At 44.9% G+C, this 25330-nt stretch overlaps 2 protein-coding genes across 2 annotated transcripts; one reads left to right on the forward strand and one right to left on the reverse strand.

Annotated features, from left to right (window-relative positions):
• On the forward strand, positions 1 to 6735 carry p4htmb (prolyl 4-hydroxylase, transmembrane b). Its single transcript, XM_030350076.1, is given in 10 exon segments — positions 1 to 882; positions 998 to 1079; positions 1651 to 1713; positions 1716 to 1840; positions 2032 to 2128; positions 3335 to 3497; positions 4547 to 4732; positions 5155 to 5245; positions 5454 to 5577; positions 5960 to 6735. Coding segments are annotated over 10 exon segments (1467 nt in total). The 5' UTR covers positions 1 to 561; the 3' UTR covers positions 6175 to 6735.
• Positions 6316 to 25310, reverse strand: slc26a6l1 (solute carrier family 26 member 6, like 1). The gene is made up of 19 exons (XM_030349972.1): positions 24922 to 25310; positions 24436 to 24575; positions 24176 to 24286; positions 19320 to 19498; positions 19074 to 19238; positions 18703 to 18855; positions 18301 to 18383; positions 18051 to 18198; positions 17846 to 17959; positions 17419 to 17496; positions 16866 to 16961; positions 16656 to 16762; positions 16300 to 16369; positions 9335 to 9427; positions 9152 to 9262; positions 8283 to 8690; positions 7952 to 8006; positions 7101 to 7246; positions 6316 to 6987 (listed from the first exon to the last, which is right to left on the reverse strand). The coding sequence occupies exons 1-19, from the start codon at positions 25059 to 25061 to the stop codon at positions 6961 to 6963; spliced, it is 2424 nt and encodes an 807-aa protein (XP_030205832.1). The 5' UTR covers positions 25062 to 25310; the 3' UTR covers positions 6316 to 6960.
• Positions 25311 to 25330: the final 20 nt, after the last annotated feature.

Genomic DNA, 25330 nt, shown 5'->3' on the forward strand with positions numbered 1-25330 from the left:
GCAGCATTTCGCACAAAGCAGCCGGCTGGATACATGACATGTATCGTGGGTGCTATGCGCGACTGAGGGAAAACATGCACGCTGTGTAGTGGAGCACTCCAGACCACAGCTGTGGAAGGTGTTGTTTTTACGAGCTCTTTTAAACGTGCAAGAAGCGTGTGATGCGATGAAGCAGCGATTCCATCGTTTGAGCAAGGAGCTATCTGGTGTTTCAGGCTGTGCGTGTCAGCCTGGTGGCTCGGTACGCACTGCGCATTGCTGCTGCTGACTCAACCACTGCTGCGTTGTAAACAAGCCCGTCTTCTGGAGGAACGATGACGGTACAGACGGGATCATACCCGACCTCACAGCATTAAACATCCTGTGGGATACCGGGTTGATCACCCTCGGCGTGGACTCGACCCTTACGAGTGGACTGAACTCCACGGAGCGAAGCCGGCTCTGAAAGTACGCTGAAAGTCCAATGGGCGTGAGGTGCGTTGGTCTGTTGGACCTGCTGCTGCTGACGGCCACGATGACCCACGGAAGTTGCCTGCATACTTTGGTTTGAACCCCGAGAACATGAGCGACCCCGGGGAGAGTCCAGGCGGCCCCGCTAGGGGAGTCCTGCAGAGGAGCACCATGGGCGGTCGCTCCTACTTTGTGTTTGTGCTGGTGTTCTTTCACATGTGCATCATGAATGGCATAGCGCAACTCTACGAGAATCACAATAACGGTGGAGAAGAACCCGACCCCCGAAGCCACCAGGGGGCACCAGACAGCCTCCAGCAGCCGCCTCTCGGACCCAAGAAGCCGCCTCTCGGACCCCAGAAGCCGGCTCTCGGACCCCGAGAGCCAGAGACTGTGCGGGAGTTTTTTCTTCCACGAATAGATGGGGTTAAGGTCTGCGATCCCTGCATGCTTTTAATACACTGATAATCATCTAGGTTATGATGTTATTCATATCTGCCCAGCCTTTTCTCAATGATAATGAACAGGTGTTCTTTACCGCTTCCAGGTAGGACACGTGCAGAAGCTGTCTATCGTGCCTGATAAAGTGCACGAGATGCGGACACTGAGTTTGAAACCGCTTCTGTTTGGTGAGGAACACTTAAGAGCACGAGGTCCATTCACATTTAGTCACATCTAGTCCACAAGAGTCAACATATAGTCTAATGCAATTCAGAGTAATTTAAGTATATTATAACTGTGTGTTTGTGTGTGTGTGTGTGTGTGTGTGTTGTGTGTGTGTGTGTGTGTGTGTGTGTGTGTGTGTGTGTGTTTTCTGCTATACAAATGCAATCGTGTAGATTGCCACTAGCTGGATCCAACACATTATACAATGTATCAATCAACGTGTTGCCTGCGATGTCTTTGTTTGACTTTCTCTAATAAATCAAAACAATAATAATGAACTATACCGCAAGCTCTCTCTCTCTCCTCTCTCTCTCTCTCTCTCTCTCCTCTCTCCTCTCTCTCTCTCTCTCTCTCTCTCTCTCTCTCCCTCCTCCTCTCCTCTCTCTCTCCTCTCTCTCTCCTCTCCTCTCCTCTCCTCTCCTCCTCCTCCTCTCTCTCCCTCTCCCTCCCTCCCTCCCTCCCTCCCTCCCTCTCCCTCCCTCCCTCCCTCCTCTCTCCCTCCCTCTGAGTGTGTGTTGTGTTGTGTGTGTGCAGAGATCCCGGGGTTCCTGTCGGATGCTGAGTGTGGTGTGGTGATGCAGCTGGCCCAGCTGAAGGGGTGGTGGAGAGTCAGCTGATGGTGCAGGAGGGCCAGGGAGGACTGGCCGAGGAGCTGGACCTCAGCCCGGACGAGATCTTCAGCCTACTGGACATCAGCCAGGACGGACAGCTGCAGCTCAGCGAGGTGGGGTCTGCTCTAAGGGGGTCTGTGGGGCTCAGCGAGGTGGGCGTCTGCTCTAAGGGGGTCTGTGAGGCTGCAGCTCGATGCCTCGTTTATCTGTGAGGCGTGCTTCGAAAAATAGTTCATGTTTTCTTGTTTGTTTTCCTTTTTGTTTGAAATGGACCTCTGGACCTCCTGACCTCCGACTGGCTCAGATTCTGACCCATTCCCGGGTGAGGGAGGGCATCTGGCTCACACCAGAGAGTCTGAGAGAGATCTACGCCGGGATCCACGCTGACAAGGACCACAATGGTAAGACATCCACCTGAGAGTTTAACCTGACACGACCAGCCCCCACCTGAGAGTTTAACCTGACACCAGCCCCCACCTGAGAGCTTAACCTGACACCAGCCCCCACCTGAGAGCTTAACCTGACACCAGCATCCACCTTAGAGTTTAACCTGACACCAGCATCCACCTGAGAGCTCAGAATCAGAATTACTTTTATTACAATCTTAGTACATAAGAGTAAAATTATTATGCTTGGTTGGTACCTCAACACACACATAGCAGCAACAATACAATATAAAGTAAGAAGATACATTTAGTTAAAAATAAGTAAGAAAAATAAGTAACAGAAATGTAAAGTGACTGAGTGGTAGTGGTACCAGCCAAAGTTGATTGTATTGCAAAATACAGTGCAGTGCAAAAATGTTGCAATTACAGTAAATAAATTCAGTAAATATGTATTTTATAGTCTCTTGTGATATTGTGCGTGGGGTCAGTTTGTGGTTAGTGGACCCTCCAGGAGCCTGACTGTTTGGGGGGAAAAGATGTTCCTCATGTACATGCTCATGCTTCGGTAGCGTTTCCCAGACGGCAGCAGCTCAAACAGTTTGTGGTTGTGGTGGCTGGGGTCCTTGGTGATTCTGAGCGCCTTCTTGATCCACCGGACCTCCTGCGTGTTCTGGATGGAGGGAAGCTCACATCCGCTGACCCTCTCAGCTGTCCACACTACCCTTTGGATGCAGCATTGAGCAGTGCAGTTCCCGCGTTGATGCATCCGGTCAAGATGCTCTCCGTTGTGCCTCTGAAGGGGGCCCCAGGATCTTGGCCCCCAAGCCAAACATTTCAGCCGCCTAAGGTGATAAAGGCATCGCTCTGCTTCTTTCACCACCTGGTTGGTGGGCTCCTCCCAGGTGAGGTCTCTGGTGATGTGGACCCCCAGGTACTTAATGCTGTCTGCCCTCTCCACAGCAGAACCATTGATGGTGATGGGGTGTTGAGTCTTTCTCCTCCTCCTGAAGTCCACCACCAGCTCTTTGGTTTTTGTCCTAGCTGTACTGAACCAGGCGGTCGACCTCGCTCCTGTAGGCCGTCTTGTCTCCATCAGTGCTCAGGCCGATCACGGTCGTCGTGTCATCGGAAAATACTTACAATCTTGGTAATTAACAGAAGATGGACACAGCGCTGCTGATTTAACCTGTATGTTGTCCCTTGGTGGTGTTGTCTGTGAAGGCCTCCTGAGCCTGGAGGAGTTCAGGCAGCTGAGCAGTGACGCCTTCCAGCGCTTCCTGCTGCAGCGAGGGGTGGAGAGCAGCCAACTGGTGAGGAACAGCCACCACACCTGGCTGGAGCAGGGCCCAGGGGCCCACCCCGTCCTCCAGAGCGTCAAGCAGAGGTAGGGACCCCCCCCCCCACCCCGTCCTCCAGAGCGTCAAGCAGAGGTAGGGACCCCCCACCCCGTCCTCCAGAGCGTCAAGCAGAGGTAGGGACCCCCCCCCCCCCCACCCCGTCCTCCAGAGCGTCAAGCAGAGGTAGGGACCCCCCACCCCGTCCTCCAGAGCGTCAAGCAGAGGTAGGGACCCCACCTCGTCCTCCAGAGCGTCAAGCAGAGGTAGGGACACCCATCACCCCCCCCCCATATATATATATCTATATAGATATAGATATGATTATGTAAAAGGATATTCAACAAATGTCTGAAGGATAGTTTCTATTCACTTGACATGTTGATTAGATTATACAATTCAGTTAATAGTCAACGAGGATTCAATAACTGGAGTATGACTTTAATCTAGGGTAAAATGGTGTAGTAGAGAATGGCTGTTCACAGATGAGGAGGATAATGATAAGTGGCTGTGCATTCTTTGATACATTCATGTTTCAGAGACGTTGGCTTTTCAAGTTGTTTCTCTGTTCGATAAATAGAAGTTGGCTATCATTCTTTTAGAGTAAGTTGGTATCTGAAACCAAACTGCACGATACAACTTCACACCTTTATGCTATCAAAAGCAACCTATAGTCCCGCACCCCAGTGCAAGTAAACATCGGCTTGTAGCGCCGACTGCTATCTAGATTAAAGAATACTTGTTACAGGTAGCGATAATCATAGGTCTGTAGATGTAGTTCACCGCTATGGATGCGGTCAGAACTGTGTTTGAGAAGCATATACATGCTGTAACTTCCTCATGTCCTCCAACATGCACATCGGCCTTGGTGACTATGACAAAGCTCCTGATTGTGATTGGTTGAACTGATTTGACAAACAGTTATCGCGTGGTAAATGTTCAGTCACACTCACACTCCAGGATGTATAATTCTTTTAGTGAATCCAGATGCTTCGCTTTCAATCGCTTTCAATGCAAAAGGACCCCGGCAGCTTTTGTGGGTTTTGTGGGAATGTGCGGCCGTAATTCAGCTGATAACATAGGGGGCCTGGTGTGACAGGGTGGTCCGCCTGACCCAGCTCCCAGACCCCCTGGTGGACCTGAGCGAGCCGCTGCAGGTGGTCCGCTACCAGCAGGGGGGGCACTACCATGCCCACCACGACAGCGGCCCGGTGTACCCCGAGACAGCCTGCACGCACACCAGACCCGCCGCCAACGCCTCCAGCCCCTTCGAGACCTCCTGCAGGTGAGCCGTCTGGAACTGCTTCAAGTGTTGAGTCACCAGTGTTTCAGATCGAAGTCCAACTCTATCAGATTAAAACAAATGTGTTTTGGTCTGAGAATTATAGGAAGGTTTGGGGGGGAGGCAACTTTGAGATGTATTTTAGGCCGTCGCTATGTATGAGCATTAGAATGAGTGTTGATTGGATGGCGCTTTATCCCTACACTGTAGCATTACTAAAGCTGTCTGACAAGCTTAACTTTCTCTACACCGCAGTCCAGACAGAGCTCCACATGTCCACACACACCTCGCCATCGGTGTGCCTACATTATAAATGTGTCTGGATAATTTAGTGTGACTGTAGATTGTCGTTGATGTGGTAGACTGCTCAGTGTTTTGTTCATGGTGCACTCACACAGATGTTGAAATGTGTGTTGCACTCCCAGGTACATCACGGTCCTCTTCTACCTGAACTCAGTGGAGGGCGGCGGGGAGACCGCCTTCCCTGTGGCTGACAACGGCACCTATGAAGAAATGGTGTGTTTGTTTGTGTGTGTGTCTGTGTGGCCGATATAAAGCATGCTGACTTGTCTGAACTCATTCTGTTACTCGTTGAGTAAATCATGGGTCCAGCATCTAGTCGACCATGTCCTTATAATTGATTGTTTGCTGTGACACACTATGTTCGTGTGTGTGTGCGTCTGTTTGTCGTGTGTGTTTGTGTATGGGTGTGTGTGTTCTACAGTCTCTGATCCAGAACGATGTGGATCTTCTGGACACCAGGAGGAACTGTGAGAGGAGCAACCTGAGGGTGAAGCCCACCAGAGGAACGGCTGTGTTCTGGTACAACTACCTCTCTGACGGCAAAGGTACGGAGTTCACCCTGCTCATGTTAACCAGGGTCTCAATCAATACAGTATTTAATAAGGTTAGGGTGAACTCCAATCCCCTAACCATATTCAATTATATATAAATGAATAACTTCGTTATCAGGAACACATTTAGTTACCATACCACCCTTAGTAAATTATTACTAGACCATAAGTTAACTATTAGTTAATTGTTAGATCATGCTTATCCCTCCATTAATTAATGTAGATTGATAGGTAATTATTATTGTTCTCTTGTTGTAAAGTGTGACCAATACTTGTTGAATAATATGTGCGAGGCTGTTTCAAAACAATGTATTACAGTTTATAGTATCGATAGAATGAGATGTTGTGGTCAAGGTGGGGATGATATGTGCTGCAGGCTGGGTGGGAGAGCAGGACCAGTACTCTCTACACGGAGGCTGTGTGGTGACGCGGGGAACCAAGTGGGTCGCCAACAAGTGGATCAACATTGACCCCGACTACCAGCGGCAGGTCCGATACCAGCAGCTGGTCTCACAGAGCGCCCAGGACGACGAGGACCAGGAGGGCCTGGTGGCCAGCCGGGACATGCATGACGCTCATCAAGACCTGTAGCACAGCCCCAGACCACAACACCCCGAAACCAAAAACCCAACTTTACCAAATGTTGCTATCCTACGTGCACAACTTCCTGAGTCCAACCTTCCCCTGTTTTCAGAGAGGAAAGTTCAGGGACTGAGACAGTGGGCTTATGCAAATGTTTACCCAGATGTGTTTTATTGGAGACGTGTGTAGATGTTCAATATCATTTCATCCAATCTCTTCTCAACCACTTTAAGGAAAATAATAAATGATGCAGTCATGTTGCCTGAATGAAATCCACAGATTTATATATGTTAGAAAGTAGTTTAAAAGGTTAATACAGATCCTGTAAAATCCTCAACTTTACGTCTCACTCAGTAATGCCCAGTTTGCACGATTGTAGTACAATGCATGTCTGTGCAATAACCTTCTTATGTATGGTTTGACTTGTTTGATAACAGCAATACTGTGTAGCAACATCGCAAAAATGTCGAACTTCAACAATCTCTATGTGTCCGATTTTTAATCCGAAATGCACAGTTTATCACTTTTCCTTGTATAATTAAAGTACGAGATTAAAAAATAAATACTGTTGCCACTATTTTCATTATTTACAGAGAATGAACGTTTTTAGATTTACCTTCTCTTCCAATCTAGCCACACAGTCTACAGTAGTACTGGGCATTTCATTTTGTACCCCACATATGAATAGTTGCAGTTAAGAACAAAATCATGACTCTGAATCCTACAGAAATGGCCTTCCTTTCTGCTGATTGCGGAGATTCCGGGATGTGGTTCATCTTCAGAGGCCTGTAGATACTAAAGTGCAGTGCTGCGCTGAATCTCCTGCAAAAAAATTGATTGTCCATTGAATGATTCGAAAGTATTGCATATTTAAGGTCATCAGAGCCACTGGGTGATATGGAGATCTGTGTGAGGAGGAAGGCAGAGTGACCTACATCGTATTCCTCATAGCTGGGCATGGTGGCGGCTCCACGGTGGTTCTGGCAGTAGAGCACAGCATCGTGAACGGACACGAAGAGGTGTCTCTTGGTCACGGACTCCGTGAAGAAACCCCCCACCTCCAGATGCTCCACCACTTTGGCTTCATAAGGGAGGATAACAAGGACAAGATTAACTCATAAACACATTGATCGACAGTAAATAAAACATTACAGTTTTGACAATGGTTCAAATTAATATAATGGTGAATAAGAGTTCTGTTATAATGGACATCGATTCAAGGTGCTGAAGGTTTGATTGAAGAGCTCTAGTAAGAGCTTATTTGAGTGCAATTTTTTAGCGTCTGACTCTGTCTGAGCCGATTCAGCTTGTAGAGCACTCATCATTTCATTGCATCAATGCAACAGTTGTCCATAGCGGAGAAAGGGGGGGAGCAGACAGTTATTCCTTCAATTGTTTAGTTTCAAGGGAACGTCCATCGCACATTATGGCTTCAGCACCCAGAAGCTGTTGGTAGCGAGTGGAGCAGGCGAAAGCTTGAACGGAATGGATTTATGCGATAGTGAGTTGGGATAGTTGTGTGTATGAGTTTAAGAAGAAATGCTTGTATTTTATTGTGTCTCAGATAACGAACTGAAAACTATTATGCAAGGTAATTTGAGAGATTACTTTATGGGCTCTTGGCTTATGTGATTATTCATTACATTTATAGACTGAATGGTTAGTTGTAAAAAAGGATAGATTTGTTGATAAATAAAATAACCATTGGTTGCAGCATTACCAATGCATTTAATCAGTTCCTGAGACACATGTAATGATCAATCGCTAATTGAGATTGCTATGGTACCTTGACACCCAGCCATGTAGACATCCACAGAGATCTCATCAAAATCTCGGAAAATCTGCCAAAACAAAAGTTTAATTTACATTTTGGGCATTTGCGCTTTTATCCAAAGCGACTTCCAACCATTCATACACACATTCACGCACACCCTGGCTAGTGGGAGAATCTAGGGTTAAGGTGTCTTGCTCAGGGACACCTCGACATTGAACTAGCAACCTTCCGGTTACAAGTCAACATGCTGTAACTCCTAAGAGTTGAGTTATCAGCCTCAAGCTTTGTCTCCCTCTTAGCGTTGTCCCTCTTAATCATTCAAACAGGAGAGTGAAGAACTCACGCTCCTCAGAGTCTTGATGGCGACCGTGTCGATGAAGTTGGCCGTGCTGAGGTCCAGGACGATGGAGTGGACGTCCCAGGTCCACTTCCCCAGCGAGCCGAGGGAGACCCGCTCCAGGTCCCGGCTCAGGGTGTCCTCGCTGCTGGAGCCCTCGTCCTGAAGCTCTGAGACGGAGCCCAGGCTGGCGCAGTCCGGGGCCCCGCCCTTCAGGTACTCCCAGCGACCCTGCTCGTCTGCGTGGCGCGCGCTGTCGGGGATCACGAACACGGTCCCGTTGCCCCCGCCGTTCTCGCCCGGTGCTGCCCCTTCATTGCTGGACGGATCGTTCCAGCGGCTGACCGCCTCCTCCTCCTCCACAGACAGCACCGTCTCAGGCGCGGCCGCTTGCATGGCGCTCTGTGCTCGCTTCTGCCCAGGAGAGAATGCAGCCCTTAGACCCCTTTGATTCTAGTGTCATAACGTCACTTGAACAGTTTCTTCCCCTCTTCAGTTGGGTTCCTTAACAAGTCCCAGGACCACCACCCCCACTGACTGACACTGACTCTGGCACTCATACCCATTCTTCATTCTTCTTGTATCTTAAATTCTTGTATCTTTTACTTTAGTTTTTAATTTATTTATTCTATTTTATCCTTTTTTAATTGATCGCTTATGTTCCTGCTTGTTTTTATGGTGTTATATATATATATCTTTTCTTCATTGTTCATTGTTATTGTCTTAATGTATGCACCTTAATCACCAAGCCAAATTCCTGGTTGGTGTAAAACCCTTCTTGGCAATTAAATTTTTGATTCTGATTCTGATAACACTGTTATGATAGTACTTATAATACTGGTGTTACAGTGCCGGTCTGTTGTGATCAGCAGTACCTCTCTCTTGGCCTGCCTCTGGGCCCGTCTCTCAGCCCTCCTCTCTCGACGTCTCTGCTTGGCCTCCTCTCTTCTCTTATAGATGATCATCTTGCTGATGTCCAGGCCACTCTGAACACATGATGTAAGTGGTTACTCAGCCTGATCTGATTAGTGTATTCTGATGTGATCGAGAGTGTTCACCTTTTCCTTCAGGGCCTCGAGGTATAGGTCAGCATTGGCGAAGTACACCGTGGAAGAGGAACGGAAAATTGTGATTCCCGGGATTTCCCTCACCTGCAAAATGAACATATACCAGCTTCAACAGCTTTCAGAGGGAGTCAGTGTCTCTCTATCACCGTCTCTCTCTGTCATTAACCTTACAGGTCTACATGTTAAATCACACACACATACATCTAAACACTAACACACATACAAGTCAAGTTCAGTTGTTTAATTCTATAACTGTTTATCTGTTTTAGACCCCATTAAGTCTCAAAGAAGTTAATCTATAAGAGGGGCAACGCTCCCCATCTAAAGGGAGTTCTCTGGAATGTCTTCCCAGTGGGCAAAGAAGACAGGAGACCTGCGGCAGGGGTCAAAATGTCAATTGGTTCGCTAAAGGTTCAAAGAATATCAATTTGGTAACTTGGTAAACCTGTTAAAATTTCCATCCCGCCCCTTCCTGAACTAAATTATTATTACCCAATCAGCTGTCAAGCTGTTAACGGTCTAATGAGGCGATGTTCGCAAACTAGCATTGTCAAAGCCCCGCTTTGACAATGACAATGAAAATGTAATGGCCAATGAAAGGCAAAAAACTGTGCGAAAATGCACAGACTGCACCAAACTGCGACAGACAGTGTCTTTATTTGAAACGAGACTAGCAGCATTAGAAAAATGCAAAGGACTCCTCCAGGATACAGTTCCGATGGGTGAGTTTGCTGAGCTAACTCAGACAAATACACAACAAGATGATCAAAGCTACATTGTATCTTTCCCGAAGCTGGACAAGAGAGAGACAGTTCCAGCTGTCTCTCACTGGCACAGAGTCGGCGCTAAGCCAAAACAACATACCACACTGTATCAACTGTATCAACAAGTTCACTCAACGCCAAATGCTAAGCTACCCAAAGCTAAAGTTGCATGTATCAGCCGGATTAGCCCATCACTGAAGTTAACCCTGCCGCTGAAGAACCGGTTCCTGCCACTTCAAGAGCCAGCCACCCTTGCACCCCTGAGCCCCGAGATGCGCCCGGACAAACATTGCGGACAGAGACCGACCATGAACGCGTCGCCAGAGAGGCGAGCTGTGCATGCTTCGGCCACCCGTGCACCCCTGAGACCCGCGATGCGTTCGGACGGACGGTGCGGACAGAGATGGAACAGGGTCAGTCGCCACGGAGGCGGGCTGCGCATGCGTCTGCCACCGCCACCTCAAGCCAACAAGGGCCCATCTCACAGAAAGCAGATGAACCAGACACTCTGATTATAGGAGACTCAACCATCAGAAACTAGCCACAATACTATTGGAAAACCCCAAAATCTCACAGATTATTGTGCATGCAGGACTTGCAAAATACACATTAAGTCATTCATCAGTGGACCCATGCCAGCAGTTGACAGGGGAATAAACAGATTCAGTTGTCTACTTGCACTGAATACATGGCTTTCCAGAGTCTGCAATGAAAGAGGAAGGGGCTTTATTGACAATTTCAACTTATTCTGGGGACGCAAATATATTTTCTGAGGTTAGGCTCAAAACTGTTAAGGGACAATCTTCTCTTCTCGCTTTCCCAAAAATCTCCATGGCCTGACGCACAGGCCACAGTCAGAGCACAGGTTGAGAAGAAGCAAGACTACAGCCTCCCCCACACATCTACTCTGCCACTATCTGACACACAGATAGCAGACAGCCCACAGACCTTGAAGAGAGACAACAGCCCGCCCGACGCCATCTACCCTGTGCCTTCCCCCATCGCTGATGCTGGCTTGGCGAGGAACGGCTACCCCCCTCCTCTGCATTCCCCCATCAAAACAACCTTAAAGCCTATCAACAACACCATCAGGATGGCTCTACTTAATGTTAGGTCTCTTAGTAACAAATTATTTTTAGTTAAAGATTTTATTACCACTTCTAAACTGGATTTTATGTTTTTAACTGAAACATGGCTGGAACAAAATAACAGTGCAACCGTTCTGATAGAGACAGCTCCTCCCAACTATAACTTTTTTGATGCATGTAGATCTGGAAAAAGAGGTGGAGGGGTTGCTGCTGTATTTAAAAATGTATTTCAGGGGAAACAGATGTTATTTAGTGATTTTCCATCATTCGAATACCTTAGTGCTGTATTGAAATGCTCCCCCAGAGTTCTCCTATTAATTATTTACAGGCCACCCACATACTCTGCAAATTTTTTCAATGATTTCACAGAATTATTGTCTAGCATCTCCACAGAATTTGACTGTCTAGTTATAACTGGTGACTTTAATTTTCATTCTGATGATTTGAATGACAACTTTTTACCATTTTGGACACATTTGAATTGTCTCAACATGTGAAAGAGGCTACTCATTGTAAGGGGAACATTCTAGACCTGGTTACCACAAAGGGCCTCAATGTTTCTGATCTCTCTGTGACTTATCCTTCCTTGTCTGACCACTTTTGTGTTTTCGTTAACATATCTTTTATATCCGACATACAGACAAAATCAAATACTGTCAAAAAACGGTATATCAATGAAGATTCTAATGTACTTTTTAAAAAGGCCATCTCCTTGCTACCACCTCTCAACCCATGTTCTGCTGATGATCTTGTAGAAAACTTTAATTTGAACATTTTGAAAGTCATAGATGTCATTGCAGGCACCCTGGAGAAAAGCTGCTTCTGTAACAGCACAAAACTTCATATTCCCCATTATATCTATAAAGAGAGCCTCCGTGCCTACAATTTAGATTTAAAAAGTGCTAGAGAAACATTTTTCTCCAAAATCATTAAAACCAACACTAATAATGCAAAAACCCTATTTGCAACTGTTGACAGACTGATCAACCCCCCAACAAAAATTCCACCTGATCTCCATTACACGCAGAAATGCAATGAGTGTGCAGCTTTTAATACTGATAAAATTGAAGCAGCAGACGCGCCATCAATATCTCCACTTTAAACAAAAATGTCGGACTACCACCCTGTTCAGGCAAAAGTAGCGTGGCAAGGATGGCATGCTTTAATGTTATACACTCTCAAACTCTTGTGGAAACTGTGACACAACTAAAGCCATCCACCTGTTGCCTTGATATTTTACCTACCAACCTCTTTAAGAATGTTTTCGACTGCCTAGCAGTAGACATATTGCAGATAGTTACCAACTCTCTCCAGTCAGGTAATTTCCCAAAAGCTTTGAAAACTGCAGTTATTAAACCCCTTTTAAAAAAGCGGAGCCCAGATGCCTCTATTATTAACAACTACAGACCAATATCAAATCTACCCTTCATAAGTAAAATCATTGAGAAAGTTGTCCTCCAGCAACTTAATCACTTCCTGGAATCAACTGGTTGCTATGACACCTTCCAATCAGGATTTTCGACCCCTGCAGAGCACTGAGACCGCCCTTATTAAAGTTGTAAACGACATCCGTCTTAACACAGACTCTGGCAAATCCTCAATACTAATGCTACTTGACCTCAGTGCTGCATTCGACACTGTAGACCATACAATACTTCTGGACAGGTTAGAAAACTGGGTGGGGCTTTCAGCCACAGTCTTAAATTGGTTCAGGTCCTACCTACAAAATAGGAACTACTTTGTTTCCATTGGCGACTTTGTATCAGAATCAACCAACGTGACATGTGGAGTCCCAAAAGGTTCGATCTTAGGACCCTCTTTATTCAACATCTACATGCTCCCACTAGGGCCAATCATGCAATATAACAATATTGACAATCATTGCTATGCTGATGACATGCAAATCTATGTATCGCTATCACCAAATGACTATCGGCCCATAGATCTGCTGTGCCAGTGCATTGAGTAAGTGAAAGAATGGATGTGCCGTAATTTCCTTCAACTAAATGAGGACAAAACAGAGATAATTGTATTTGGTTCTAAAACGGAAAGGCTTAAAGACACCTTCCCTCACTGTCCCTGAAAACCTCAATCAAAGCCAGAAATCTAGGGGTTATCATCGATTCAGATTCACATTTCGACAGTCACATCAAATCAGTTACAAAATCTGCATATCATCACCTTAAAAATGTAAGACTTAGAGGGCTCATGTCCACCGAAGACTTACAAAAACTTGTACATGCCTTTATCACTAGTAAGCTTGATACTGCAATGGTCTCCTTACAGTTCTCCCAAAACAAACTCTGAGGAAGCTTCAGCTTGTTCAGAATGCTGCTGCTAGAGTTCTAACAAAGACCAAAAATATAATTAAATCGTTACATTCGCTTCCTGTAGGTCGGAGAATTGATTTTAAAATCATGTTGCTAACCTATAAATCCCTACATGGTTTAGGCCCAAAATATTTAGCTGATATGCTTCCACTATATAAGCCTTCTAGACCACTTCTGAGACCAATCTGTTAATTATCCCCAGAGTAAACACGAAACATGGGAAAGCAGGATTTAGTTACTATGCAACAAATAGCAGGAATACACTCCCTGAGGATTTCAGACTTGCCCCAACTCTGAGCACCTTTAAAAGAAGACTCAAGACTTTTATGTTTGCTTTAGCTTTCTGCTAAATCTTAAATACATTGCACTTTCTAAAAAGCTTTTTTAACTTTGCCTTTATTTTCTATTTTAATACTAAAATGCCTTTTTAACTTTCGATTTTACTAATTTCTTTGCATATGTTTTCTTTTACTTATCTATTATTTTATTTTATTGTATGACAATGTTTATATGTGAAGCACTTTGAGTCTGCCTTGTGTATGAAAAGTGCTAGATAAATAAAGTTGTCTTGCCTTTCCTTGCCTTGCCTATAGTGGCGCACGTCCTAACTTAGCATCAAAGCCCTTCACGAGGGCGGGGTGTAAAAGAGGCGCTGACTGCGGTGGCTGAAACGCTATTCAAGGACAATAAATGTAAGACAGTAAGGAATTCTGCTATTGCCGATAGAGCGGGACATGGACAGGTGTAGGGGGCTGAAAAACAGATCCTATTGAAAAGCTGGTGTCTGTAACAACTATCAGGGTGTCACTCAGGATTTTATATCCCTCTGCAAAGCGGACCCAGACTTTCCTATCAACAATCATTGTATCGTTCATCAACAGGCTATATATGCTCAAAGGTTATGGATTTGATCATGTCATGACACATGTTGTTAAGATTATCAACTCCATTCGAGCAAAGGCCAAGCAACACACAAGCTTCAAGCTGTTCCTGGAGGACTATTCTTCCGACTACGGGGATCTACTTCTCCACACTGAAATCAGATGGCTGAGTGCTTTCTTTCTTTGCTGATTGGAATCAAGGCTTTCATTGTCTCAATGGTGGAGAATATCACCCTGTGGTCCGATGCTGAGTGGCTACTTGAGCTTGTGTTCCTGACAAATGTAACTGAGAAACGAAATCCCTTGGACCTAAAGTAACAAGGTAGAGATAAGAAAAAAGTATGATATGATGCCGTACAGTGCTGTTAAGGCGTTCAAAGCCAAGTCAATTAACATTCAAAAAGTGAAAAACGAAAGGTTTCACTACTTCCTCCAAATCTCAAAGATGTTGGAAAGCCATGCAGCCAACGTTTTGAATGCACACAAGTATTGTGACTTACTGTCCAAGCTTGGGCATGAGTTTGCAGACAGATTCAGTGACTTTGAGAAACTTGAGCCCTGTGTGACATTTGAGGCAAACCCCTTCATGACGTTGGACTTAGGTGAGATCTAAAGCCAGATGGCTGAATTGTTCTGTGTCATCCTGTGGGGATGGAGATGATCCAAAACAATGTCCAGCTTAAATCTCAACAGCCTTTTCTAGACCCTAGTAGTCGCTATGAAAATGTCTGCTTTGTTTGGGTCAACATGCCTTTGGGAAGCAGCTTTTCCTGACACAAATGTCATGAAATCTAAGCTCAGACAAATTACGCCATGAGTGTGACCCTGAGTGAAGACGCTCCAGTGTACACCTCTATTATTGACTCCATGCAGTGCCAGTCCTCTCACTGACTATATACTATAGAGTCCAGACCATGAAGTGAAGGAAATTGAAGATCTTATGTTAAGTGGTTATGTTATGTTAAGATGATGTTATCTCATGCCATGTCACTTTGTAAATGTTCACACAAAAGAAGCTTATTCAACTGGTTTGGGTTGAGATCAGCTATGTGGATACATGTTCCTAACAATTTAAAACATGAGCAACTCTCAGCCACCTTCCTTTTGTCAAATTAGCTCTCAGAGAACAGGTTGGAGAGTCCTTACCTAGAGAGGAACACTTTACCCCTCTGTGAGTCTCAGGTGGGAGAGTCCTGACCTAAAGAAGAACACTTTAGCCCTCTGTGAGTCTCAGGTTGGAGATTCCTGACCTAAAGAAGAACACTTTAGCCCTCTGTGAGTCTCAGGTTGGAGAGTCCTGACCTAAAGAAGAACACTTTAGCCCTCTGTGAGTCTCAGGTTGGAGAGTCCTGACCTAAAGAAGAACACTTTAGCCCTCTGTGAGTCTCAGGTTGGAGAGTCCTGACCTAAAGAAGAACACTTCAGCCCTCTGTGAGTCTCAGGTTGGAGAGTCCTGACCTAAAGAAGAACACTTCAGCCCTCTGTGAGTCTCAGGTTGGAGAGTCCTGACCTAAAGAAGAACACTTCAGCCCTCTGTGAGTCTCAGGTTGGAGAGTCCTGACCTAAAGAAGAACACTTAAGCCCTCTGTGAGTCTCAGGTTGGATAGTCCTGACCTAGAGAGGAACACTTTACCCCTCTGTGAATCTTATGTTGGAGAGTCCTGACCTAGAGAAGAACACTTTACCCCTCTGTGAGTCTCAGGTTGGAGAGTCCTGACCTAAAGAAGAACACTTTAGCCCTCTGTGAGTCTCAGGTTGGAGAGTCCTGACCTAAAGAAGAACACTTTAGCCCTCTGTGAGTCTCAGGTTGGAGATTCCTGACCTAAAGAAGAACACCTTAGCCCTCTGTGAGTCTCAGGTTGGAGAGTCCTGACCTAGAGAAGAACACTTTACCCCTCTGTGAGTCTCGATGTCCTCGTAGAGATCAGTGCCTGGAATCTGTCCCAGAACCGAATAAGTTGGCCTGATGGGAAACAAGGTGATCTTTTAGAACAGTTCACCATTCATTCAACATTCATTCTCATTTGATTACGTAGTATTGTGGATTCAAGCTTAGAGTATTACAGAGAGAGTGCTAGATCATCTAGGACGGGTGCTTATTTGGTGTATGTTGGGAAATGTTATGGTTTTATTAGGAAGAGGAAATAATTGGTTGGTTCTAAGCACAGTATCATTTGGAGTGCCTTGGATCAAACCAACGTTTCAAACAGAGGCTACGTTAGCAGATCCAGCTACATCTGCTGACTCACAGCTGGGTCCTGAAGATGACGGTGAGCAGAGCAAAGACGATGGACGCTGCCAGACCGAGGTCCAAGTTGAAGAGCATTGTGGCTACCCATGTGACCAACCACACGGCCTGGAGCGTGGGCAACAAGAAACCAATGGAGTGGATCAGATACCTGACTCATGGGACTCATTCACTGTGACTGGATGTTTCAATGATTAACTCAGACACGCACCAGGTCGATTTTGTTGTTCCTCCACAGCTGAGGGATATCCGAGTACTGCTTGAACATCCCCTTCAAATTGACAAAGACGATCGCCGCAAGTACAGCCTTCAAAATGAAATGAAATCAAACTTTATTCATGCTAAATAGGTATGTCTTAAGTATATTTTAAAAGGTGTGTTCACAGATTGTGAAGTCCTTTGCTCCTCTGGCAGGCTGATCCAGAGGCGACAAGAGACACTAAAGGCCACCTCCCGTAGCTCTCTGTCCTCACCCAGGGAACAACTAAGAGGCCAGTGCCAGAGGACCCGAATGATCAGGGAGTATGTCTGACGAGTTTTCAGGCGCTAATCCATTGAGTGTTTTGAACACCAATAAGAGGATTTGAAAATCTGTTCCAGAACTGACGGGCAACCAATTAAGAGACTTTAGGACAGGTGAGATTTGTGAAGCAAAACAGGAAAGAACACAAGAAAGTTTATGTCATTCTGATTTTAAGGCACCACCACTGGTGGCCTTCTCTGTGGTGATGAATGCACTCTGAGATGAGCCAGAGGTTCCCCACCTTGGGCAGCTCCTGGAACAGTGGTCCCAGCTTCAGTATGGTGACCAGAACAATCACGGCTGAGACGATACCAGCCATCTGAAAGGACATGTGATGCATGAATAATGCGTAATGCATCTGGGTTTCTCTGCATATTTTTTAAGTTATGGTGTATGTTCAGGTTTGGAGGCCTTGCTCAGTCCTACACATGGCCACATAATGCAGTTTCCATGAGATCTCTAACTAGCTGAGATTAATCCCTGAATGGGGGATTTAAGATTGGTCTTTGTCTATAGTTTCCTCAACACTTTCAGCATGATAAGTGTCCTCATAATGTGTGAATGGGTCCTCTATGTTAAACCTCACTCCTGAACCCTTAAGAGCGCCATCCTTAAACACCCACAAATATGAGCATGTCTCCTCTGACCCAGCGCTGGCTGCCCCTCACCTGGGTCTTCCCTCCAGTGCTCTCCTGGATGAGGCTGCGGGACATGGAGGAGCACACCGAGTAGCACTGGAAGAAGCCTCCCACCGCGTTGCTCAAACCCAGCGCCACCAGCTCCTGGAGTGGACACAGAGTGAGAGAATTAAGTACTGCGACATGTGACTGTGTGCTACGCATCACGAGTAATGTAGTTGCGATTGTAGATCACCTGGTTGCTGTCCACCTTGTAGCCGTGTTTTAGAGCAAATGTTTTCCCCAGTGAGATGGAGATGGCGTATCCCACGATGGCCAGGGCAAACGCATCGCCCACGACCTCTCCGAACACATGGACATTAGGCAGGCTGGGTGGACTCAGACTGGGAGGCGTTCAGAGAAAATTATGACTTATGCATCATGTTGCTATGCAAGAATTCAAACCATCAGATCCAACCAACAACGAGAAAAATGTAGATTCTTACCCACTTGGAATTTCCCCTACAACTGAGATTGTGAGGTTGCTGCTCAATTGGGTATATGAGGATATCAATGTCGCTGCCACTATCTAATCACAGAAAAAAGTTAAATTCATACGTTTACTCAAACAGCCACTAATACATTAGTCCAACAAAAACAAACATTTACCACGAAATCCAATGATTAAACTCCAATGGTTTGAGCCGTAGTCAGTGAGAGACACTGGTAGACATAATCATTAGCTACAATATGATCGTTTTGCTGTGTTTTGCACAAATAAACATGCTGCCCTAATGCCAGTACTCAGCATTTCCAAACTTGTGCTTCCATTGCAGCAAAGAAACAAAGAACCATTAACATAGTGTGAGGAAGTAATGGACTTAACCATTTAAATCCACTCCACTGACCGTAATGAGTTCCACTGGGATGGGCACTGGGAGCTTCGGTGACAGAAAGGAGTTGAGCTCCTTGGCAGAGATGAGAAAGGTCATGGACACTGCACTGACCACCAGGGTGGGAAGGTGGGTCTTAGTAAGCAAGGAGCAGACATCCACCAAGGTCTGAGAATTGCAAAGAGAGTGGATGGCTGATCACACATGAGCTCAAATCCATAAAAAATGATATGCACGCAATAATGACCGAGAGCTGCAGAAAATACAGGCTTGGTCAGAGTAAACAAATAGTGTTATGTGACATCATTAAGGGCATTTCAAAGAAGTTAAGTTATAAAATATAAATGCAGTCATTTCGTTCCCAGTAATAAGTCGACAACACTCACATACACCAGTGACAAAGGGCCACTGAAGCGCTTTGGAGAGACACCAAAGATATACTTTAACTGGGCCACAACTGCATGAGCGGCGGCCGCCGTGGTGTAGGCGCGCACCAATGGCTCAGACAGGTAGGTCCCCACGAACCCAAACCTCACCAGGCCCAGCACCACCTAGGAAGAAACAGTTCATGACAGCCAGCAGTCAGAGTGATAAGTACACCAGAATGACCTGTTCCATACAAGCATAGATACCTGGATGAGTCCTCCGAGGACAGTGGTGGCTGCAGCCACCTGTACCCGGTACAAGTCCCGGGCTTGTATGTCCACCTGGCCAGCAGTGAGGTTAGTCCCATTCGCTATGAGGAAGTTACTGTCTGGGGCTAATCTCTCTGTTACACCCCCCACCATGATGCTAAGCACGGCGAATGTACCTGGAAAACAGCACACCAGAACAAGGATTCAAGAGTTCCCATCTCACATAATTATTACGTAATTATGAATTAATAACAATAATTCAATGTCTAACCCCGCCCTGCTCCTGAATCACATGAATTCACTGTCTAACCTTGTCCCTTTAGATGAAAGCCTTTTTTAATGGCTCATCCACAACCCAATCAGGCATTGTGGCGCTTAAAGGGGACATATTATACCACCAGGTGTGAGTGTGATTAGCCCTTAAAGGGGACATATTATACCACCAGGTGTGAGTGTGATTAGCCCTTAAAGGGGACACATTATACCAGCAGGAGTGAGTGTGATTAGCCCTTACAAGCCGTTTCAAAGATCGTCCCCATCTGGCATCACTAGTGGGCGTGTCCACCTAGATCAGTGGTATAATATGTCCCCTTTAACGCAAACCTCTCCAGCCATGTGGGAGTCACTTCATGGCCCATTTGTGTCACGCCATACTGTGAAATTAAAACACTCCTTCATGGCAGAGCTTGTTTCCCTTTTGTGACTGAGGGCCTTCATTCAATTGTTTTTTCACTTCATTATTAGTTGTAACGAAGTGGCATTTTTCACAGGGTTGTCCAGGTCTATACAGCCTGCAGGAAACAACACAGTAAGAACTTACAGGGCAAAGTATCTTAGATGCTCTTTTAGTGGTCCATCTTCACACCGTTTAAGTTTCATCAGACCCATGTCCATAACATCCGGCCTTGCTTAATGACGTAGCCTAGTGTAAATGCGGTTGTCACCACGGTGGTCTTTTCCTTTTTCAAGTCCTTATGAATCTCCATCACATCTTTCCTTGACCTCATGATGTTTTCCATCAAGCTATATAACATCTTTTGGTGGAGGCAAAACAGTCTGGGACCGAATATCCTCCAAGATGACAACGCTCGCCCCAACAGGGCGGGGTTTATCAGAGACTCACGCCAGAATGTGGGAGTGGAGAAGATTGAATGGCCTGCTAGCAGTCCTGACCTCAACCCCATCGAACAGCACGCTTGGGCGTGCTGTTCGTGCAAGAGTGACCAACACAACCCCGTTGGCTGACTTGCGACAACGGCTGATTGAAGAATGGGATGCCATCCCGCAGCAGTGTGCGACCAGGCTGGTGACCAACATGACGAGGAGGTTCCAGGCTGTTTGCCTGTGTATGGTTCTTCCATACGCTACTGAGGCTCCTGTTTGGTAAATGAATCAATTGTTAAATTGCCAATATGTCTTGTTTCTTTCTTCTTCTTCAATCATCCAATCCACCAAACACCCAATGAGTTAACGGCAGAATAAGCTGTTTGGCATTGGCAGAGGAGATTTGGCAAATTTTTCATTGGCGCAACCCAGAGCTATAGAGAGAGAGAGTTGCGACACTTCCATTGGACTCCGTCGTAGCGCCTACTTCCGGGGTATGGAGCCTCGAATAGTTCCAAACAACCATTTTACGGCGTAGGAGACTGTTCATTTCCATTGCTGGCCGCCGAGTAACTTCTGAGGTAAATTGATTAAATAGCTACCTCTTTTGAATTGCCAACTGTCTATATTGTATCAGATATTGATATTGTATTTATGATGCATATACTGATCTTTATTTGTAAATGCACAGCGTAATTATATATATATTTATCTTGGTAGACGACCGATTGCTTGCTAGTTTGTTAGCTCGATTTCACCATCTGTGAAGGTATCTCCAGGGGTAAATTGATTAAATAGCTACCTCTTTTGAATTGTCAACTGTCTATATTGTATCAGGACCTTTATGATGCATATATTGATATTTATTTGTATATGCACAGCGTAATTATACATATTTTTATCTTGGTAGACGACCGATTGCCTGCTAGTTTGTTAGCTCGACTGCACCATGTGATGGTATCTACACCAACAATTACAAAGTTCAGTACTAGTGAATCTAACTTTTATTTAGTTAGTTATTTATGTTGGATTACTAGGATAATTTAGGTTGATTTAAGGACAGGTTTTATGATGCGATAGCTAGTAGAAATAACAGTGTTTGTTTAGTTATATCCTGGAAAGGGTGATGTTCAGCACATGAAGCCCTACAGATGCCGCCGATTCAACAATGCTGATTATGATGGGCGGTCAATTTAACCTGTATGGCTTTTTCGTTTTAACTTCTTGTTGACTGAATTGTTTATCTTTCTTAGTGCCAAATTGATTCTCTTTCTTAGTGCCAAATTGATTCTTTTTTGTTTTGCAATAGCCCTCTCTGCTCTCCTTCTCATTAATTTTTCCTTTTCTAGTTGCCTTATTAGGTCCTCCAGTCGCCCCATCAGTCCCTGGCAGTCTGGTCCCTGGAGCAGCTGACCCTGGCAAAAGTTATTCCTTCACTGTTGACCCCTGACTGACTGGCCCTCGGCACACAAATCCCTGGATCACCCGCCACTGGATCACCTGCCACTGGATCACCTGCCCCTGAATCACCTGCCCCTGGCAATGTGGCCTCTTGATTGCTCTCTGTCTCCTGTGATGTCCTTTTCAACGCTCTTGAAATCCACCTAAATTTCTCCCTCAATCTCTGTAACAATTACAAGGTAATGTTGCTGTTATATGTATTTTGCCTTTGCATTTGCAACTACTGTCATCTCCAATGTAAGAAAATGAATTAAAGCAAAACATTTCTGTAATGTGAATTAAATCATCTGCCACAATCAGAAACCAATACAATTTATAAATGGATCTACCGGCAATTGTTAATTGGGTAGAAATGTGTCGATTATCTACATTGTGTGCAAATCCTCAGAGAATCCCTGCCTTCTGGTTGTTTTTTAAACTGAATGTACAAATATGAAATATGTAATCTCATTAGGAGTGTAGTCTATCCTTGAATTACATGAAATGGGGAATATTGTTAGCTGCATGGATCATACATAAGTTTAATTTGGCGCAATATGTGTGGTCCGTTGCACTTGGTTCCGGAGGCACCCTCACAGAAGGGGGTTTCCTCCTCTTCGGTTTAGGGCGATGGATGAAAACTGTTGGGCCTGCATCGGGCCTCAACTTCAACATCCTATCTACTTTTGTGGCTTTGAATTGGTCATTTTCAAAGTGTACCTGTAGGTAGGCTTGTAAGATCAGTTTCCATTGCACTTCAAATATCATTGGAAAGTCATAATTCTCTACACTTAGAATTATTATGCCCTTTGAAATGCTAGCAAGTGATCTGAACATTACGTTACATCGTTTTTGACTGTTGCTGACTGTCAATAAGTTTTGACGGCTGACCATTGCCATCCATTTCTCCCTGCGCTCTTGGTCCTTGGGGAAGCCGTGATAACCCTTCTCGGACCGATTGGAGCATCCAAATGCTGCACAGCCAACCATGGTATGACCATTGATCTATAAAATGTTAGTTGTAACCAATGAAACATGACACCATTGAAGATCACAGAGCGGGTAACAACTGTTCCTCAACCACTTATGCCCCGACTTTTGAGAATAGGTTAGAGGTCAGAGTTCATGACCAAACGAGGATCCTCCCTCCTAAACCCATTTTGAATTTGCTAGGGCTATTCTAAGTATTGTAATGGCATAAAGTATAGTATATTTGCAACGTTATATGTTAATGGTTTGCCCTAAGTATATAGTGTTCCCTGCTGTGTCCATTGTTGAATCTGTTCACACAATCGCAATCACTTGTTCTTGTCACACTAATTGTTTAATAAAAAAAAATACAATTTCATTCATCCAAGCGTGATGAGTTGTTATTCTTTAATATTTTTGATACTTTGTGTGGCTTATATCTTTAAATGATCATGGTAGAACATCTTGAATACTTTGATTTCAACACAGATGTAAGGTAAAAGTTAAGGTTAGGCCAGTATGCTAACACGAACGTGAAGCTTTCCCTCCAAAACTTAAAAACGTATCTAAGTAATAGTACTTATAGATGGCTTTCAGTTGCCCCCCTACCGCTCTAAATGTAAAACGGACATTTACAAATATGCAATAATGCAATAACAGTCAGACAAATACTTGTATGTGATTTTTTCATTCATATTTACCATTTAATATTGAAATCTCTGCTGTCGTCCCATAGAATAACATTGAAAGCGCGGCGTGTTTGGAACTATTGAGGCTTACATGAACCAGGTGACAACCACGTGACCACCCTGTCGGCGAGATCATAGCGTGTCGCAACTCTCTCTCTCTATAGCTCTGGCGCAACCCACATACTAAGCTCTGCTGCTCCTCCCAAAAGTGCACGTTCCTTACAAATGGGGCACCATTTGAAAGGGAACTATACAGGCTTTCCAACGGTATAAGATTTATTGCCAAAAAGCATTGTTACCACAGAGAAATAATCAACCAAACACAAATTTCCTTGTTTGCTAAGTTTTTTTGACCACCGCCATGGCTCTTCTTCCGGGGCGTCTTCCGGTCCAATTATTCGCAACTCCTAACCCCCTCCCGTCGCCGCAAGTTAAACACATCACTCCCATTCAAGTTAATGTTTGGACTTGCCCCAACGCCTGATTCAGTGTGAATCTGCCCTACACACATTCATTTGTACCCACTTATAGTTTTGTAGTAGAGTCTCTGCTAGTATTTTTTTCCAGATCCATTTCCCACTACCTCAGCCCTCTACCAGAGTGGCTCACTGCCATCAGGGTTACGCCTGGCCGATCAACATATCAACTTACCAATGGAAATGTGACGAGAGGTACCGAAGAAGAAGTAGACTAGTGCCGGGTAGAGGGACGTGTAGAGCCCAAAAACAGGAGGCAAAGAGGCCAAAAGCGAGTAGGCCATGCCTTTCAAAAGACAGCAAAGAACAACAATTACAAAGACCTCAATGTGAAATATATTTGAATGTACACATAAATGACCCATGGGATAACCATCGGTTTCTTTGATTGGCTCTTCTGTGACACTAAAATAAATAAAACCAGTTGCTGCATACCTTGTGGTAGGTGCATAATGCCCACACTGATGCCGGAGATCAGGTCTGGCATGCCATACTCCCAGATGGAATACCTCGGCAGCCAGTACAGCACAGGAAGGCTGTGCACTATGCGCTGCTTCAGTTTGGGAACTGTACATCTGGAAAAGAGGAGACTTTTATAAATGGACAGGAGTGATCCATCCGTTATTTGAAAGTAATTTCAAAAAATAAAAAACATTTTATAAATGCTATATCTCTTTATTTACAATGCCCTGTAGACCTTTAACACTGTACTTTCCTCTGCTTTCAAATATGTTGAATTCATTAATATATAGAAGCCCATTCATCCAGGGGTCAATACATTTTGAGCATCATTTTTAATAATAGTGAGTGGTTAAAAAGTTATGTATCGCAGGTTTATTTCACCATTAGTAGATACTGTCAGTCAACCTTCACAATTAACTTATTTTTATACAACGTATCAACTTTCTATAGAGATCTTACCTTAGTGAATCTTTGAGGCGTTCAGTTAGCCTAGGGTGTGTATCAGAGTAGATCTTCCTCTGAGCGATCGCTTCCAGTCCCTCCTCGTCCAGCAAATCTCTCTCCACTCTGTATTTCCCAGACCTATATGTAGTGCCCATGGCTACTATTCTGCCCACAACTCTACAAATGGTTTAAAACTTTTTACTTTTCTGAACCTATCAATATTCAACCGACTTCAAGGTGCTAACACGTTTGATGAACTTCCCCAACCCGCCTCTGTCCTGGTGCTGATTCTAACATCCGCCACTGGTTCAGCAGCATCAGTGTCACCGTGCCAGCTTACATATATTTTGATATGTAATGGTTAACTAAGCAGGTCTGATGGGACATCATGGTTAGGAGGTGTTTAATGACTAAAAGCCTAATG

Source organism: Gadus morhua, chromosome 1, assembly GCF_902167405.1.
Source record: "Gadus morhua chromosome 1, gadMor3.0, whole genome shotgun sequence".
In the NCBI taxonomy this organism is placed as follows: domain Eukaryota; kingdom Metazoa; phylum Chordata; class Actinopteri; order Gadiformes; family Gadidae; genus Gadus; species Gadus morhua.